The sequence below is a fragment of the Delphinus delphis genome, chromosome 1 (genome assembly GCF_949987515.2).
Source record: "Delphinus delphis chromosome 1, mDelDel1.2, whole genome shotgun sequence".
NCBI classification, from domain to species: Eukaryota; Metazoa; Chordata; class Mammalia; order Artiodactyla; family Delphinidae; genus Delphinus; species Delphinus delphis.
This window is the reverse complement of record NC_082683.1, coordinates 14,074,520-14,093,045: the sequence shown is the minus strand read 5'-3', so window position 1 is coordinate 14,093,045 and position 18,526 is coordinate 14,074,520. Positions and strand designations below refer to the sequence as shown.

The 18,526-nt window shown below is 54.6% G+C and overlaps 1 protein-coding gene across 2 annotated transcripts in view; it reads right to left on the bottom strand.

The window, feature by feature from the left end:
* Positions 1-294: 294 nt before the first annotated feature.
* Positions 295-18,526, bottom strand: part of PAX7 (paired box 7) — a 99,129-nt gene continuing 80,897 nt past the window's right edge. For both annotated transcript variants that reach the window (XM_060035260.1, XM_060035305.1), the window contains exons 8-9: positions 7,544-7,790; positions 295-410 (exon numbers count right to left, since the gene is read on the bottom strand). In XM_060035260.1, the coding sequence (XP_059891243.1) occupies positions 295-410; positions 7,544-7,790 (363 nt within the window). The remainder of the gene's footprint in view (positions 411-7,543; positions 7,791-18,526) is intronic.

The following is an 18,526-nucleotide window of genomic DNA, read 5'->3' as shown; positions in this document are numbered from 1 at the left end:
TGAAATGGCACAGAGGCCACGACAGGATTTGGCTGGGGGAAGACTGCAGGCTGACCAGAGACCCTCCTGGGGGGACAGTGAGGGGGCAGACTCCAAGGGGGTCGCTCCAGGTCCCTAATCACAGGCAAATGGTGGATGGGCTGTTCGTCTCCAGAGCGCTGGCCATGAGAAGGGAATGGGCTCCTTTCCTGGCCTCCTGGGACCCCAGGGCAATGAAGGGACTGAGGCTGGGAGGCTCAGGGATCAGTAAGGGTTAGGCTGGGACTTGGGCTGGGGCAAGTCGCCCCAGGGGCCCTAGTAGGCCTGGCCAGTTTCCACAGGCAGGAGTCCCAGCACAGCCGAATGCTCCCCAAGCTTCATGCGACGCTGTGTGGAGAGGCTCACGTTTTTGGCCAGGTAATCAACAGCAGCTGGAAAAAAAAAAAAAAGATAAACTCCTAGAAATTGAGGTTCTTTTTGCCTATTATTCAATCTGCCCCACATCTGTTCACCCATCCATCCATCCATCCATCCATATATCCATCTATCCATCCATTTATTCCTTCATTAATTTATCCATCCATCCTTCTGTCCATCTATCCATCTCTTCTTCCATCCATCCATCCATCCATCCATCCAATCATATATTTATCCATCTATGCATTGTCCATTTATCCATTCATCAGTTTGTCCATCCACTCCTTGCCTCTCCATCTGTTCATCCACACATCCACCCATCCACCCATCCATCCATCCATTTCTTCATGAAGCTCTTTCTCTCACTTCCTCTCCAATCATTCAGCACATATTTGCTTAACACATTATTTACCCAGCTCTTTCGTGGATTCTGTAGGGAAGTACAGAGGGTATCACATTGTTTAGTGAAGAATTAGTTCCTCTTTCCACTTATCCCTGCTCTGAGGGACATCCAGTGAGTCCCATGGCATCCAGGTAGTAATGAGGACAAGGTCCTTCTGCCTTTTTTGGACCCTAAGCCCAGCTCATGGATGAGGCAAAGCAAGACCTCGTACTCAAAAATCAAAGGAGATTTTTCCGGGGAGCTGAGGGGTCCACGCAGAAGGAGGAGCTAGAAGCCTGTAATGCAGGGAGTTGAGACGTTCAGCCTTGTCATTTCCGGTCACCCAGAGGAGAAGAATGAGAGTTTGAGGGTGTGTACTTGCGTGTGGTGAACCGTGGAAACGAGAATCTCCGGGATGTAGTAATGGGCACGAACAACACTAGTACATGTACGTGTGCACCGATGTGGGTGAGTGGTGTGCACCTACATGTGTAGAAAAACAGTGGGAACACCTGTGCATGTACAGGTAACTGCGCAGGTGAGCTCTACCTGAGCCAGGTCCATGTGTCCGGGTGAGTGCGTATGTGTGTGCAGGTATGTCTACGTGTGTTCTGTCCTCACTGTCCTAATTGTGCCTGCCTGGGGCTGCAGCAGAAATCATCCCTGACCAAATGACGACTGGCATGTGACCAAGGCCTCCTGAAAGGCACAGAGACGCCACCTCCCAAACCAGAATCTGTGGCTGTGATCAATCCAACGCCCTGGACCCCTCGGATCCAGAGGCGAGAGGAAGATGGAGAGGGGACTATGGTAGGAATCACGAGGCCTGGCCCAACACCCTCTCTGTCACTTGCCCGCTGAGGGGCCCTGTAACACTCTACATGTCTCCTCAAAGTTGGGGGCTCCTGCCTAGGATGGGTGGGTAGAGCCAGGAGGTGATGGGCATGGCTGGAGTGCAACTGGGGAGGTGAGATGGGCTGTATCAATAATTGAGCTCCAGTGGGACTTCCCTGGCAGTCCAGTGGTTAAGACTCCACGCTTCCACTGCAGGGGGCTCAGGTTCAATCCCTGGCTGGGGAACTAAGACCCCGCATGCCACCCGACATGGCCAAAAAAAAAAAAAAAAAAAATTCTAAAAAAGAATTTGAGCTCCAGGAGGCTGTATTGCCCAGGGGCTCAAATGACCTAGATGCAAACTCCGCTCCTGTCAACTCTCAGCGTGTGATTTGGGGCATACCAACTCACCTGTCCAAGCCTCAGTTTCCTTGGGAGATAATAATAGCACCTAGGCTGAAGGGTAATTGGGATTAAATGAGAAAATGTATATAAAGTGGTTAGCTAGCACTGTGCCTGGCACATAGTGAGTTGGATAGATGTGGGCTCCCGGGATTGGGGCTTAGTAAGCAGACATGTCCTTTGATGGTGGCAAGAAGGAAAGGAACAGTGAATGGCGCAATTCAGAGGCCCAGTTACCTCCTGCTCACGTGGCTTTGGGCAAATCACTTTGCCTCTCCAGCCCTGTTTCGTTGACTGTAAAATGGGGAGAACAAATTCCAGACTCCTCAAGGGCTGTTACGAGAATCAAATGAGATAATGGGCTTTAAGATGCCAGGCACAGAGTGTTCAGGGCATGGCCTCCTAGATTCCTAAAGGATGTACAAGAGCCCTGGGGTCTTTCTGGAGTGTGTGGACCCTGTGCCCCTCAGCTTCCCAGGCTCTAGGGACTGAACTGGGCCCCTTGGGTGCTGCCTCTGAGGTCATTCAGCCTCCAGGCTCCCAGCAGGTAGGACAGAGTGGTGGTGGCCTGCCTTGTATCTAGCCCTTGCTCTGAGTGAGGGTGGGAAAATCTCCCATCTCTGGCCTCAGGGGGACCCGGCAGCTGTGGCCACACCATCTCAGCTACTTGGAGCCAGTTCCATCTGGGCTCCAGGTCCTGCCCACGAGAAGGCCTCACTGTCAGGGTGATAATAGGAAGGGGAAGAGGGGAAGCTAACGTTTCCCCAGAGCTGGCTCTCTGCCAGTCCTGTTTTAAGCACTTCATGTGCATCATCTCATTTAAAATTCTTGCAACAACTCTGTGAGGTTGGTATTATTACTATCATCCCCATTTTGCATATGACAAAACTGAGGCCCTGCCCTGAGAGACTGCATAACTTGAAAGATCCCAGGGCTCCTAAATTATGGAATCGTAATTCAAATGCAGGCAGTCTGATGCCAGCTGCTACTCAGCCCCGACCAACCCCACCCAGCAGCCTCCTATAGCATCACCCTTGTTCGTGTACAGCACTTCAGAGTGTACGGAACACTCTATACCCCAAAGCCTGCAATGGCCCCATTTTCTACTTCAGGAAATGTACGTGACTCGTCTAAGGGCACAGCTCTTCCTGCAGGTGGGGCAGAAAGTCCTGGCTTTGAATAACAATGATGGATGGGAACCACTAGGTACTAGGCGGACAAAATCTCATCTGATTCTTTCAACAGTCCCATGCTTTAGATACGGTTGTTCCCATTTTACAAACATGGAAACCGAGGCTCAGAAAGATGGCTGGCCCAGAGGCACGCGCACGGCAGTGAGCTGGAGGAGCCTGAATTTGTCCTGCTTGTGCCTCTGGGCACTCTGTCTCTTCCTCTTTAGCCTCTCCCTGTCACCAGCCACAGCCCTGCGCACAGTAGGTGCTTGTTGTCAAGATGAGCGAGGAAACACCAAGCCAAAATTTACCTACGACCCAGCCTACTTCAAGGGCACCCGTCATCCCGCAGAGTCTGCCTCTCCCTGGGGTCAGGCCGGGGTCCAGCGAGGGGCAGGGCTGTGACATTTCTCATTATGGCGTCTGTCAATGGCCCTTCCTGTCCTCCTGTCTCTCTGCGTCTCCCCTCTTTTGCCTCGCGCCTGAGCCTGGGCTCTAAATGTCTCAAATTAGATTAATCGGGAGTTGGCAGGAGAGGTGGCAGCGATGCCAACCAGTAAACAGATCTCAGCCGTCAGCGTCTCGTCAGCCCACGGCCCCAGAGGAGGGCCCTTCTAGACACAAATTCTTATTAGACTTGTCAGATCTATTAAAATTCTTTTCACACTTCTGCGTTCTATCAGCCCCATCATTAGTACGGCCCTGGCCTCTGGGAACACCAGAGCCGTATTAATCTGCCGTGTGCCCCGTCCCTGCCCCCCTGCCCCCACCCCCTTTAGGGACGGAGAGAGACGGATGGATGGACGATGGCAGGGAGCAGGAAGGGAAGGTGTGAAGGTGTCCCTGGGAAGATGAGAGGCCCGGGAAGAGGAGGTGGACTCTGCTGCTTAAGAGTTTGGCCCACGTGACTCCAGGCACACCTGAAAGTCATGCTTTCCGTGGCTAAAGGTGTGGCCGTGTGCACGTCGATACGTACCACCGGGTGATCTCAGGCAGCCAATCTCTCTGGGATCCTATTTCCTCATCTGCCCAATGAGAATAATCCTGCACCCTGCACAGGGTGGCCGTCAGGATGGAATGCCAGACCCATAGTAGATGCTCAAGAAACCATCATTTCACCTTTCTTTATACACATACATCTTGAATAGTTCTACCTTGAAGCTATGTATAGACACACATTAGTGAATACCCACAGAGAAAGAAATCTCTGTCCATGCACAGGTGCATGTGAAGCTGTGCACATGAACCCACACCCAGGTGGGTCAAGGTGTGCATCGTTACTCAGGATCTTATACAGGTTTGTGGTTTGGCCCAAAGAGAACTAGGTTTGAAGTTAGGCGACCTGGAGTCCATCACTCACTTTCTGTGTGACCTTGGGGAAAGTTCCTCGTCTCTCTGAGCCATAGCTTTTGCATCTGTAACCTGAGAGCAAATAACCTGGGATTTTTGAGGATTACACGAAATGAGGAACATGCATTTCGCCCAGTGCCCAGTGGGCTAACCTCATGCATGGGACGGATGTGAGAAGATGACAGGTGGCCCTGGGCATACACAGCACGGCTTGGAACATGAGGCTCTCACACATGAGCTGTGGGAGCCCAGTCATAGGTGGGTCTGGCCACCCATGAACATGGGGCAGTGGTCAGTGGGAAAACCGTGTGTCCCTGGGCTGTCCCAGGATGTCAAAGGTGAGGGGGATGGTACCAGGGGAAAACATCAAGACGATGGAGTCTAATCCCTGGGCCCCCAATTCACAGATGGCAAAACTGAGGCTCAGAGAGGCAGGTGACTTGCCCACACCGTGGTGGTGGAGGGGCAGACTCTCCCTCAGGCCCCTCCCAGCCTGCCCCTGGAGCCTCTGTGGGGTGGGTGGAGGGGTATGGGGTCTGAGTTGGGAGGGCAGGAGAAGGTGGCCCAGGAGGTGCTCTGAGAGACCCTGGAGGAGCCAGGGGAGCAAGGGTGAAGCTAGAGGGGGAGTGAGTGGGAGGAGGGGGAGCCAGAGGGAGGAGGGAGGAGGGAGGATGGGGGGGTGAGTGGGAGGGTGAGTGGGGACAGGGGAGGAAATCACTGGCCAGCTTTTCCCCAGCAAAGGGGAACAAAACTCCTTTCTCGCCTCCTGGGCCCTTTTCCTTTTGATCCCCCCTCCTTCGCAGCCCCCGTGCTGACTTTGGGGTTAATTTTATTTCCGAGTTGGGCAGGCGCCCCTGGAGTGGGGCACAGGGCTCCGGGTGTGACTAACGCCTGCCCCAGGCCAGGGCTGCCGCCGCCGCCACTGGAGCTGCTCTAAACTCTTTATCAAGAGCATGTGTGTCCCGCTCCGTGCCCGGGAACACGGGCTGGGGCAGGGGGTCACCCTGGCCCCTCTGGAAACACTCCCGTGCACATGTAGGCACCCTGCTCGCAGATATACACGCACACGTGTGTTCTATGACCCTATGCACACACATTCACACAGACACAGTTATACACACAGACAGCATCATGTGTTCACACCCAGATGCACAACTGGACACCAGTACACACAGCCACACCTATGCACACACTCAAGCAGACCCACAGCCATATGTACACTCTGCACACACACATACTCCCCAATACACACACTTACACACTCCAGCGTATGTACATGCTGAACACACATGTACATACTGCAACACATATTCGTACACTTACACACACCCCTACGCACATGCACACAGATTTGTTATACATTCCACATAGCGACGTAGGTCAAACACAGGCACCTACATAGACACTGAGCCACAGGTACACACTTCAACACGCGTGCATATGTGTCATAGCCACATATACTCACATGACCAAACGTGTGCAGGAGTGTTAACATACAAACCCACATGCAACCACGTGCACACGATATGCTCATTTATACTCACACGCGTGTGTCATATACACATATACCCACATGTGCCACTCACACATTCACATGTATACATATAAACATACTCACCTACACGCAAGATGTGTGCACTTACACGTGCATGCCGAAACACACACACACACACACACACACACACACAAACTGTAAGGTATCCATGACGCATGTATTCGCACTCGCCCAGATACACGTATGTGAACACGCACATATACAGGGAAGGGGCTGCGAACACGGCTGGGAGGCGGAGGCCGGCACGGCTGGCCCTCATTTAGCCGTGGAGGCCAAGGCTGCGTGAGGATGGGTGGGTGGGTGTGGGCTTAGGAAGCAGAGGTCAGTGGGGCTGGGTCAGGGCTACACTGAGGGCAGAGAAGCACAGAAAAGCCCTGGGGCTGGAAGGTCACACCCTCTTGTCACATGCCCTTCTGATTGGTTTGACACCAGCAGGTGATGCCTTTGCCGGGGGCGGGGCAGGAGGGGCAGCCTGTGACCTTGGCTCCCCGGGCTGTCTTGACTGGCCCTGTTGCTGCCCCGTCCGTCTGTCCGTCCATCCCCGTCCAGCTGGAGGCTGTGGCCCAGCCCGCCTTTTGCAGCCTTTGGTCTGAGGGTCTGCCGTCTCTAACCCCAGGCCAGGTGCCAAGGGTGTGGCAGCTGGGATGGGCGCCTGAGACCAGCTCACGGTTTGGGGAAACCAAGGCTGAGGATGGGCGCCGGGGAGATAACTCAAGATACTGCCTTGCCCTATAGCGGAGGTGGGGCGGGGAGAAAGGGGCAGGATCTCTCACGCAGGCGCGGGCGTTGTCTGACACCAGCACACGCGGCTCTCCGGAGCACTTGAAATGTGCCTGGGGCAACCGGGGAACTGAATGTTACCTTCTGATTTCATTTTATCCAACTTAAATTTAAAAACTGAAATTCGCTTTAATTTAGTGGTTGGGAAACTTTTCAGTATATTTGGAACAACTTGGGTGTGTAAATCTACTTCCTCAGTTGTAAATTTGATGCAACTTAAATGCAGATCAAGTATTTCCAATGAAAACAGCATCTGAATGAAAATAGGCTGGATTTCAAAGACAGCGTACGAAAAAAAGAATGTAAAAAAAACCTTATTACTAATTTTGTACGGATTACACATCGAGATGATCACCTCTTGGATATACTGGGTTACATAAAAAATGTTAGTAAAAATCATTCCACTTGTAAAATGTGGCTACTAGGGAATTTGAATGACACTGGTGGTTCGTATTATGTTCCTATGGGGCAGCGCGGCTCTAAGACAGTAGTAGTGTCTCAGCATCATCTTAGGACAGCCGTTCCGCCTTCTTGGAGCTCCATTTCCTCACCTGTGAAATGGGCAACAGCACCCCAGCACCACCTTGCTGTTCTCTACACATAAGCGGGAGGTCCTTGGAGGTGGGCGGGGCAGGGAGAGGGAGGGGGACGCCCAGGGCGCCAGGCACTCACTCTGGCCATACTGGCCGTACTGGTAGCCAGCCACGGGGTCCACGCTGTAGCCGGGGGTGCTGTAGGTGGGCGGGCAGTAGGACTGGGAGGTGGGCAGGCTGTCTCCCGGCTTGATGGAGTCAGCCCGCTGGCTGCAGCTGGCCGAGATGGAGGTGGCAGAGTCCAGGCCGCCGTGCAGCGGAGAGATGGAGAAGTCGGCCTGGGGCTGCGGTGGCACTGCGCTGGGGTTGCTCAGAATGCTCATCACCTGCGGGGGAGAGACCGTCAGTGCTGGCGCCATGGCAGGCGGGCGGGGCTCGGAGGAAGAACCTGGCAGACGCGAGGGTGAGCAGGGGAGATGCCAGGCTGGCCTTGGACAGGCCTTTGCTGGAGTTGCTCCCTTGAGGCCCCTGCAGCCTTGAGATCCTCCATTTACGTGGCTTGCTTGCCTTTGTGGGCAAGACGGTTAGCAGTTTCTCTGGTCAAGTCCTGGCCCATGGAGCCTCCCTCCACTGAGAGCTTTTGGGGGCAGAGGGCAGGCATAGTTCCCCTCTCTATTCCTAGGCCTGGCTCTGAGGGGCACCTTATTTCTGTCTGCTGAATGAATGAATGCATACATGCATAAACAAATGACTGACTGAATGAATGAATGAACCAGCTAATTATGCCTCTCCCATCAGACTGGGATGCCCCCATCTTCCAACACAAAGGTTAAAGACTCTGGATCTGTCCAGCTTTACTCCCCCATCTTGTGCTACTATGCTCTTGACTTTGAGCTTCTGCCCCTACATGGCCAATGCTTTCAAATAGCATTGATTCTGGCAGCTCCCGGATGTCTGTGACCATCACCCCCTTCCTGCTTGGCCTGGTTTAGCAAACAGGAACTCACCATCAGTGCTGGCAACCCCAGCTGACAGGGTGAGGCTTGTCTCTAGAAACTCAGCTTAAAAACCTGGTGTTGGTTCATTGGTGTGTTCACTTATTCATTCAACAAACATGCATTGATGATGACTATGGCTCTAGGCCTCAGGCCGGGCCCTGGGACGTCAGAGGACGAAGAGCCATGGTCCCTAACCTTGACCGGAGGAGTCTCTGGGTCTGGTGAGGGTGGCAACTAGCAACAGATCATCAGAATATGGAGTGATGAGGGGCATGGTAGAGGCAGCAGAGGGGGCTGTGGGAGCCCAGAGGAGGGCGCCCAGGCATCCCGGTGGCCCAGCTACTGGAGATAGAGTGGGAAAGGTGGTGCAGGCAGCAGGTGCGGGCGGGGGGAGGTGCAGGTGGGGTGTCCTGGTCAATCCAGGAGAGATGACGGGGAGGGGGATAAAGAGGCAGCCCTTGTGGACCTGACCTGCAGGGCCCAGGATCCTGATGGCCTCCTGGTAATGCCACCCTTTATGGGGAGGGAGGCCCCAGGGCCGGGGTGGTCAGTCTGGCTGATACTCTGCTCAGCACGGAGCTGAAGGGCCATGCTGCAATCCATGCTGGGCACACGGTGTGCTCTCTGATGTCCCCACGCACCCCCCTGGGGAGAAAGCAGGCTTCGGGCATTGGAGCAATGATCTTTTTGCCAACTAGACACCTTGTGAAAATTTTCACCTGCCCATTTTTGACCCATCCCTGCCACAGGCATGAGGCATGGGCGGGGTGGAGGGCATGGATGTGGAATCCTCAGGCCAGGGGCAGACACTGAGCTCCTCCACTTACTGGCTGTGCAGCCGCCAGGGGTCCCTTAACCCCTGTGACCGCCCCCATCCTTAGAGTGTGGCTGGGAGGTTGAGACAGGCTCTGTGTGTGGAAAGTGCTCAGGTATCAGCAGCCCCAGATCCTCTAATGCTCCTCTTCCCCTTCTCCTTACCTTTCCCTCCTCTTAGCAACAGACTCGTGTGACTCTCCCGGTGCAGAGCCCTGCAGAGAGGTGTGAGGTGGAGCCATAAGGCCCATTTCTCGGATGGAGAAACTGAGGCCTGCGAAGGGCTGTGGCTTCCCCAGATCTCATAGCAGGTCTGCCAGGGAGCAGTCCAGGCCTGGCCCCACTCCCCCGATAATGGCAAGTCTGACTCTCCAAGATGGGTTTTAACCACGGTAGGGGTTCTCACCCCAGATGTTTGTTCCCTGGCAGCTGTTGATGGGGGTGTGCAGTGGGGTCCCTCACCCCTGGGGGGCCTGGTTCCTCCGGAATGCCATGAGCACAGCCTCCCCCTGACTCTTCGCACAATGTACCCAGAACGTTCCCCTCAGCCCTGGGGGTCACCCCCCTGTGTCCTTTCTTTCTCACCCTCTCCCAGAGCCAAAGTCAAGGGCACCAGGCCCACTGGGGCTGGACTTTGTCTCCACCGCAGCTGGGGGGGTTTAGCTGGGACTTCATGGGGTGTCAACCCAGTGAGATGGCAAAGACACACGGGGATGGGTCTGGGAGAAGGAGACACCTGGACTAGTTTGGGTGTCTTTAGGGAGCTGAGTTCTCCCAAACTCACTCTTTGTTGAACATACTTCCGAGGCCTCTCTCATGGCAGGGTCCACCCAGGGGTGCTGGTGAGAGGGGCCCGGTGAAGGGGGTGGTGTGTGAGGACGTCTGACACCGCTGAGCTGGGTTTGTTGTGTTGAGATGGGGTCCTGGGTCTGAGGAATTTGCTGGTGTGTGTGTTTGGTAGGCCTGGCGGGGGGTGGGCGCCGTACTCAGGAATCTCACACTGCCCTGGGGTTAGGAGACCCGATTCTCTTCCAGGTTGCCTGTCAGGTTCCCACCTTCCATCTAAATTAAGAAAATCACCATCATCTCATTCCCTACCCCATATCAACACTAACCCTGCTCTTCCCTTCAAGGAGGCCTGGGCCCCAGGAATAAACTTAGAGGTTTGGGGAAAACACACAGGCCCCCATTTCTTTTCCTTCAAAACGACAAGTGTGGGGCTGGGAGACTCTTGTGAGGGTTTGTCAGCTCTGGTGAGACCCCAGTTTAATCCTTACCTCCTGCACAGCACCCAGATGCCACCCCCAGAAAGGATGGGATGGAGGGGACAAAGCGGTTGTGGTTAGGGAGAGGAGGTGGGTGCTTTGGGGGATGGGCTGGGAGCTGTGCATAGACCCAGCACTCATCCTGCAAGGCAGAGCCCTGTAGACAACCACCACCAAATCTGACGACATGGCTTGAATTATCTGTGGCTCCTCGTACCTCCCAGATAAACAGGGCAAAGTCTTCTTGTGACTGGACCTCTACCTGCCTGTCCCAACTCCTCCCACCCACTCCTACCTTGCACTTTATGGCCCAGCTATCCCAAACCATATAGTGTTTCCTGAAGACATCCTTCATTCATTCACTTATTCATTGATCAAACGTTTCACAGACTGCTACTATGTGCCAGGCTAGAGATAGGGCTGGACTGCGAGCTCTTTGAGGGCAGGATGGAACTGTGTTTCATCCATCATTGCAGCCTCAGTGCCTACATTGTACCTGCTACATACTATGAGCTCAGAAAATCCCATTGAATTCATGCATATTCACTTAGCAAATATTTATTGAGCACCCAATACGTGCCAGACACTAAGCCAGGCGCTGAGATGCAGTAAATGAACAGCAGCAGCTCCACGGCCTCCTGGAGCTGCCAGTCGAGTGAAGGAGGCTGACAACAAATAAAGGAACAAATAATATAATTTATGATACTGATAAACGCTCTGGAAGGAAAATAGAGTATGTGGAGTAGTCAGGCAAGACCTCCCCAGAGAGGTGAGATTCAGCAAGACCAAAAAGAACCAGCCAAGGGAAGACAGAGCAGAGAGTTTTCCAGGCAGAAGAGTCAGCAAGTGCAAAGGCCCTGAGGTTGGAACACCTCAGGTTTGAGACATAGCAAGAAGGTCAACGAGAAGACTGAAGGTCCTCGGAGCTGCAAGCCTTCCTGGAATGCTTTGTCAGAGGAGCTCATGTGGTGCCCAGGGGCTTGGGGGGCTTGGACCCTGGGTCATTAAGAGACAGCTCAGTCAGCTCAGGCCCAGGGAGCGCTCCTTGTAATGGCACTTGTTCAATGGGATTTGCCCTGGGACATCAAATCAAATCCACGTCTGGGGTAGGTGTGAATGGGGATGTGCAGCATGTGCCCGCTCTCTTCCAGAGTGCCTGGAGGCCTGGGGATCAAAGGGTTTCCCTTGCATCCAACCCCTGTCTCAAGGCATGACCACTTCCAAGCTGATGGGATTGGACCCATCGAAAGAGCGGTGGGAGCTTCCCTGGTGGCGCAGTGGTTGAGAGTCCGCCTGCCGATGCAGGGGACGCGGGTTCGTGCCCCGGTCCGGGAAGATCCCACATGCCGCGGAGCGGCTGGGCCCGTGAGCCATGGCCGCTGAGCCTGCGTGTCCGGAGCCTGTGCTCCGCAACGGGAGAGGCCACAGCAGTGAGAGGCCCGCGTACCGCAAAAAGTAAATAAATAACTAAAGAGAGGTGAGAGAGGGGAGCACTGAATGACTTCTCCAGCAAATGGGCTATTACCCCCATTCTGCAGATGGGGAAATCGAAGCACAGGAACGTGAAAAGGAGTGCCTGAGATCACACTGCCAGTAAGTGGCAGAGCTGGGATTTGAACCCGTGTCTCCCTGACCCCTAGCTTTGTTCCTTCCCCACAGCAAGCTGTGTTGGAGAGCATGAGAGAGAGAGGCCCTCGGCAACCGCACTGCACAGAGCCCCGCAGGCCTGCGTGGCCCTCGCCGGCCTGTGGCTGGCCCATGGGCCCCCGGGAGTCCCTCTTTGCCCGCGGAAGCAGGAAGCGTTTGCCCAGAGTTAGGGGCCCAGCTGAGGTCTGGGGCCTGCAAACTTTTGAACTTGAGGAAGTCCTGGTCTGATGCGGTAATCCACCCCCCTCAAGTATGCTAAGGCCTCTCCCCCGGTGGGTTTTACTTTTTTCCCCGGTGACCTTGCTTTCACTAATGTATCACTTCTTGGTACGTTACCGTTACTAACTCAAAATCAATACCGACCTCCACATCTGTAAGGTTTTATCTGAAGGCAAATCTCTGGGCTGTCTGTCAGGCTGAGTGACAGCCATCCCTTCCTCTCCCCCTCTACCCGCATGCCCCCCCCAAGCCCCTTCCTCTCCCTCTGCTCTAAATCAGTCCCAGCCTCCACCAGACTAAATCAATAAGGGGCCGGTCTCACCCCGCCACCTTCTGCCGCCGGGGAGAGGCTTCTAGGTTTTGGGGGGTGGGGGCTGCGGGAGCCAAGCACCAGCCCCCCTCCCACATCCTCTGCTCACCGCCCCCTCCCCCGGGACGTGCCGGCGCTCCCCTACTTTAAAAGAAGGGGATGGGAAAAATGTAATTAATTCCCTCCGTTCCTGAGCTGGCCCCGAGGGCCTGGGACAGAGGAGGCTGAGCTGTGAGATCTGCACCCTCTGTGATAACCGAACGTGGCTTTGGGAGCGAGGCTGCAATTAGAAGGGGTGATCACCGTCATCGGGGCTCCACGGCCAGGTTCAGGGTGGGTGAGTGGGCCCATGGCAGGATGCAGGGGGGGAGGGAGGGGCAGGGGCCGAGACTGGTGAGGTCGGGACAGTGGACCTGGAGATGAGACTGGGGTTAGAATGAGGCCAAGGACCACGGAACCAGTGACCAGGCAGCAGGTGGGGAGCCCCTCTCTGCAATGCCAGAAGGGGACCCTGAGGCCTCAGAGGGACAGCGGTTTCACCAGAGACACTCGGCCAGTGAGTGCTCTGAGGGGCTTCCCTGCAGCATTGGGGGCCAGGATATCTGCATGAGCATCCCTGCTCTGCCGCTGACTAGCTGTGACCATGGGCAATTTCTTTAACTTTTTGGACCTCAGTTTTCTCATCTGTATAATGGGAATGATAGTAATTGTAGCTACCTATAGGGTTATTGGAAAGATTAAATGAGTCAATGCACATAGGATGCTTACGCAGTGCCGGGCGTGTTATTTGTTCTCGGTAAATGTAAGCTCTCCCCCTCCTCTTCCTCTCCCCCTACATTCCACCTGGGTTAGATGGGACATGGCTTGAGACGAGGCAGACACAGGGCCCTCCTCCCCGTCAGGGACCTCCTCCCTGTCAGGGACCCTGTCTTTTCTATCTCTTCTCCCCCAGGGGGCCTGGCACACAGTGGGTGCTTTCTGCAAGGAGCATCACTCTGCCTGCACTCTGGAAAGGGAGCAAGGCATGTGTCACGTGGACACATCATACCCCTCCGGGGGATGGTCTGGGGAGGCCCAGTTCATGGCTTGCCTTGGTCCCCAAGGGTCCCTGAATGTGCTCATTTGTAGAGAGTGGCGAATCTATGAAGTCTCGAGCTGAGAACTAGCGAGGCCCAGAATTCACACACCCACACAACACACACACTGCACAGAGCAGCCCACACTGCACCTCCAGAGGGACACAGATCTGCATCCCAGAAGGTGAGACAACTCAAAACACCTCTTCTCCAGACCACCACATGGCTTTTCAGCAAAACTCCGATAAACTGTCATGATAAACTTCACGTCCACCCACCTACCCTTCTTAAACTCATCAATGCACTTTTGTGCACACACCTGCACGTAAGCACATCTAAATACACACATGAAAGCTGGGAGGCACCTCGGAGATTCGCACATCTTCAGAGATGGGGAAACGGAGGCTCAAAGAGGGGCAATGGTTTGCACTCGGGCAGAGTTGTCCCCGCAAACTAGCGGCAGTGTAGCCGGTCCTGGGGCTCACGACGGCCACCCCTCCTGCCGGTAGGCTCCGGTTTGGCCCCAAAATGACCAGCTGGCTTGGCACACAGCGCTTGGCACACAAGTGCTTTGATCTCCAAGCCTTAGGTCTGATTGCAGCCCTGCCTGGTCCACCCGCTTACTAACTCATCCTCCTGACTTCCACAAGAGCTGAGAGGGGCATGTTTGGGGAGCAGCCTGTTCCCATTGTCAGGGAGAGAAGGTAAGGGCACAGCTTGCCAGGAATGGAACACAATTTCCGTCTGCATTACATGAAATATGTCTCTTTGGACCACAGACTGTCCCAGGCTGAGGATGAGCCGGGGAAGCCCAGCTCAGGACTTGCCCTGGTCTCTCAGGGTCTGGGGTCCGAAGTCCACCTCTGTGTCCAGATAAACCCCATAAGGGCAGGCTAAGAGCTGGGGAGAAGCCACAGGGCGGCTCCCCTGGGGTTTCTCCGCCCGGAGACCGCTTCTCCATGTTGGTTGCCCAGTGCAATCACCTGGAGAGTCTTTTAAAATGTTGATGCCAGGACCCCACCCCTTAGAGCTGCTGATTAGTTGGTCTGAGGGTCTGGGAATCGAGATTTTGAAAAGCTCATTTCTCCAATGATTCTAGTATGCTGCCAACTACGAGAACCACTGCTCTCAGATCATCACTATTATTGCTACACACACAGTATGACTACACTCCACACCCATGTGGGTGAAATCACGGGCACGCACACAGAGTACACACAGACACTCATACCGGGATAAGCACGGCATTACACAGACAAGCCAACACGGACACACAAAGAATGAGACACATGAACAACTGCCCGCCCCTACGCCATCCACACACTTCGCAGATGCACACAGGCAAACAGACCTACACACACCACACAGCGCAGGCACACATCACACAAACGCACACCCGCCCATCCCGCTGCCTGTTCCCAGCTCCATGCTGGGATTAGTGCAAGCGAGAAATCACCCACCCGGATAGCCGCCCACCACCGCTGCTCCCCCTCTCTCGCGCTCAATTCTCCGCTAAGAGGATCTGGGCCCCCTCCCCTCTCCCTGCCTCCTGTGGACAGCGGTAATGGGCTTCGGGTGCTGACTTGGAGTATCCGAACAAGATTTCCCGCAGGCCCCCCTGTCGCCGCCCCCCACTTCGCCTTCCATCTTTCTGCTTGTGGCCCTCGCCTGCCACACCCTCCACCAGCCACATCTCACACAGCAGCCCCCCGCCAACCAGGAGAGCTGGTGCCCAAGCAAGGATCCCTCCCCTGCCCGACCCCAGCCCCAGCCCCCTGGCTCCTGTTCCCCTCACGCTTGTCCCCACCCAGTCTTCCATGAAGGCCATTCTCTTGCACGAGCACCGCACCTTACAGTTTCGAAAGCCATCTCCCTTTAAGCCTCAGAACCATTCTGTGAAGCGCTGTTACCTCATTTCTCAGATAAAGAAACTGAGGCTTAGGAGGGGCTCACCCAGAATCACCTAGGGGATGAGCACCGGGGCAAGAACCCTCGACCCCTGACTTTTAGTCCGGTATTCTTGCCCTGCAATGGCTGTGGTCTTCACTTACCATATGTGGCTCTGGGTCATTCTTAACACTGTGTATGTGTGTGTGTTGTGTGTGTGTGTATTATACGGGAGCATATGGGGGATACTGCATGTGTGAGACTAGCGTGGGTGTGTACGCACGCAGGTGCACGTGAAAGTACTGTGTGTATGTATATTTGAATTTTGTATGTGTGTTTGTGAGTCTGTGTGTGCATGTCTCGTACGTGCACACATGTACCCATGAGAGTACGTCTGCAGATGTGAGTTCTGTATGTGTGCTCCTGAGTTCGTGTGATAGTATTGTGTGTTCATGTGTGTGAGTATCGTTTTTGATTCTCACGTGTGAGTGTTGCTAATGGGTACAGCACGTGTGTCTGGGCACATGTCCAGTCTGCCCCTCTGGCTGATCTCACCAAGGGCACACACTGGGGCTTGGGGACCTCAGAAGCTCAGAGGGCGCTCGGGGAACAGGTTGTCCCTGAATGTCACCTCTGGCCAGGAGGGCCCTCCCCACCGCCAGGGTCCACCAGCTTCTCTCCTCCCTCCACGTGGGAGTTCCACAGACCGCACCCAAAAAGACTCAGGAGTCAGGCTCTGTTTGATGGGAGAGGAAAGCAGGGAGGATCATTTCTGCAGAGGAAGGATTCAGCCAAGACTGTGGTAAGAACCTCCTGGTGTGTGAAGGGAGATACTCTGAGAGACAAAGCCAAAAAAGGGCATCACTGAGAGAAAACTTTCCGCCCTGCCATGGTCCCCCTTTCTCCCCTGGGCACAGACTGACCTTGACCTTGGATTGGACCAAGAGCCGCTAGGGGCACATTTGCTGTCCTATTTACTCCCTGGGCCCATCACACAGTAGATGTCTAACAAATATTTATTGAGTGAGTGAATCCGTGAATGAATGAATTTACTTATCTTTTATCCCCAGCACAGGGCCTGGCACAGAGTTGGGTGGATGAAAATAAACAGAAGGTCCCTCCTCTCCCCAGGGGTCCCTGCCGGCTTAGCTAAAGGCTGTTTCGAAAATGGCGGGATGCACAGAACGACTTCCCACTCATTGTCCAAGAAGCTAAGACTCTCTCTCTCTCTCTCACACACACACACAAATTTCCAGTGTTTGGTCTACAAGATGTCAACCTCCAAATATGTGGAAACTTCTAGAAGCATCTAGAAACACTGGTGGGGTGGGGGCAGACTTTGGCTTCCCCCTCCCTAGGTGGATCCTGGGTTGGCCCCAGTCTGAAGGGGTCTGTGCCAGGATGGGTCCAAGGGCTCCTGGTCCCTGGTGGGTGCTGGAGCTGATGGGGTGCGGTGGGATTCAGAGACCATTTCTGATGGCGTGATAATGGCGGATGGGGATTAGCGCAACTCCGCTCTCAGAGCGGTGGTGGGGTTGGAGAAGGAAGGGGCCGATCGCCGGGAAAGATATGACTATTTAAAGATAATGATTGCATAAATTTAATTAGCACACTTTCACGCGGCAAATGGCCGTTTTGTAATTAATGTATCTGGCCTTACTAAGCATGAAAGATCCCATCTCCTCCCCCTCCCCTCCAGCTCCCCCTCCTCTGCGGCCCTAATGAAAGACAGAGAGCAAGTGACAGAAACAGTTTGTCAGAGGCTCCAGGTGTCAGGGGCCTAATTGGCTGAGCTGAAGGGAGGAGGGGGAGCCGGGAGGGCTGAGTGGGGAGGGGGGGCCTCCTTGACTTTGGCCGGGCCCAGGTTGGGAGAGGAGGAGGGGGACAGGGTGGCCCCCTGGCGTGGTGGGAGTTCTCCCCCTCAGTAATTACCAGAGACGAGGACGCAGATTGGCCATGGCAGGGAGTGAGTGGTGGCAGGGAGGCCTCGTTAGTACCTGGGCAGACAAGCTGGCACGTATCACAACGCGTTAGGGACTCACGGCCATGATGGCTCAGGCCCTGCTGGTCCTCTCCAAGGAGCAAAGTCCCTTAAGTGGAAAGAACGAGTGAAAAAAGGAACAAACCTCAGTGTCCTCTTGTATAAAACAGCCCCTGGTTATCAAGAGGCTCACAAGGAAACCTGATCGTAGCCTTCCGTAATTAAGCACCTACTATGGGCGGGCGGCACAGCCATTCACTCCTTACCACAGCTGTCAGAACAACGTGGACGTTCATCTTTCTAGAACTGGAATGCCTTTCACCATCCATTGCACCTTGCTACGGCTGTGGTAGCAATGACACCAGCTGTGTGCAAAGGTTTTGTTGAGGTCTTCTGAGAAGATCAAGAAAGGGCCAGCCTTAGGTTCAATGAACTATGGGTATTGGCTGTTCCAATACAGATCAGGAAACTGAGGCTCAGGGGAGCTAAAAAAAACTCACCCAGGTCTGTACAATCAGGAGGTGGTGGACTGGGGCTTGAACTCAGAAGGTGTAACTCCAAAGTCGATTCTCTTTCCAGCATCTATCTCCGGGACCCACCGCAGGGCCAGCTCGGCACCTTTCCTACACGCATGGTACCACGCCCTGCAGGCTGCCTAAGGTGCTTGCCGGGCCCCAGAGGGAAGTCTCTTTGTTAGGTGGGTATAGCAGTCAATTGCAATAACGTCCCCCAAAGTTAGAGCTGCCTGGTTTTCTTGTAGGGTGAGCCGGTAATGGGGTCGAGAGGGTTCCAGCCGCCGTGCCTGACCCTTATGCCTTGGCCGCCTTGGCGGCTGTGTTCTCTCCCACCTCTCTGACAATGACCCTCCACCGTCTTCACCAGCTGCCCTCTGCCAGCCTCAGCCACCAGCCCCTGCCCTGGACAGC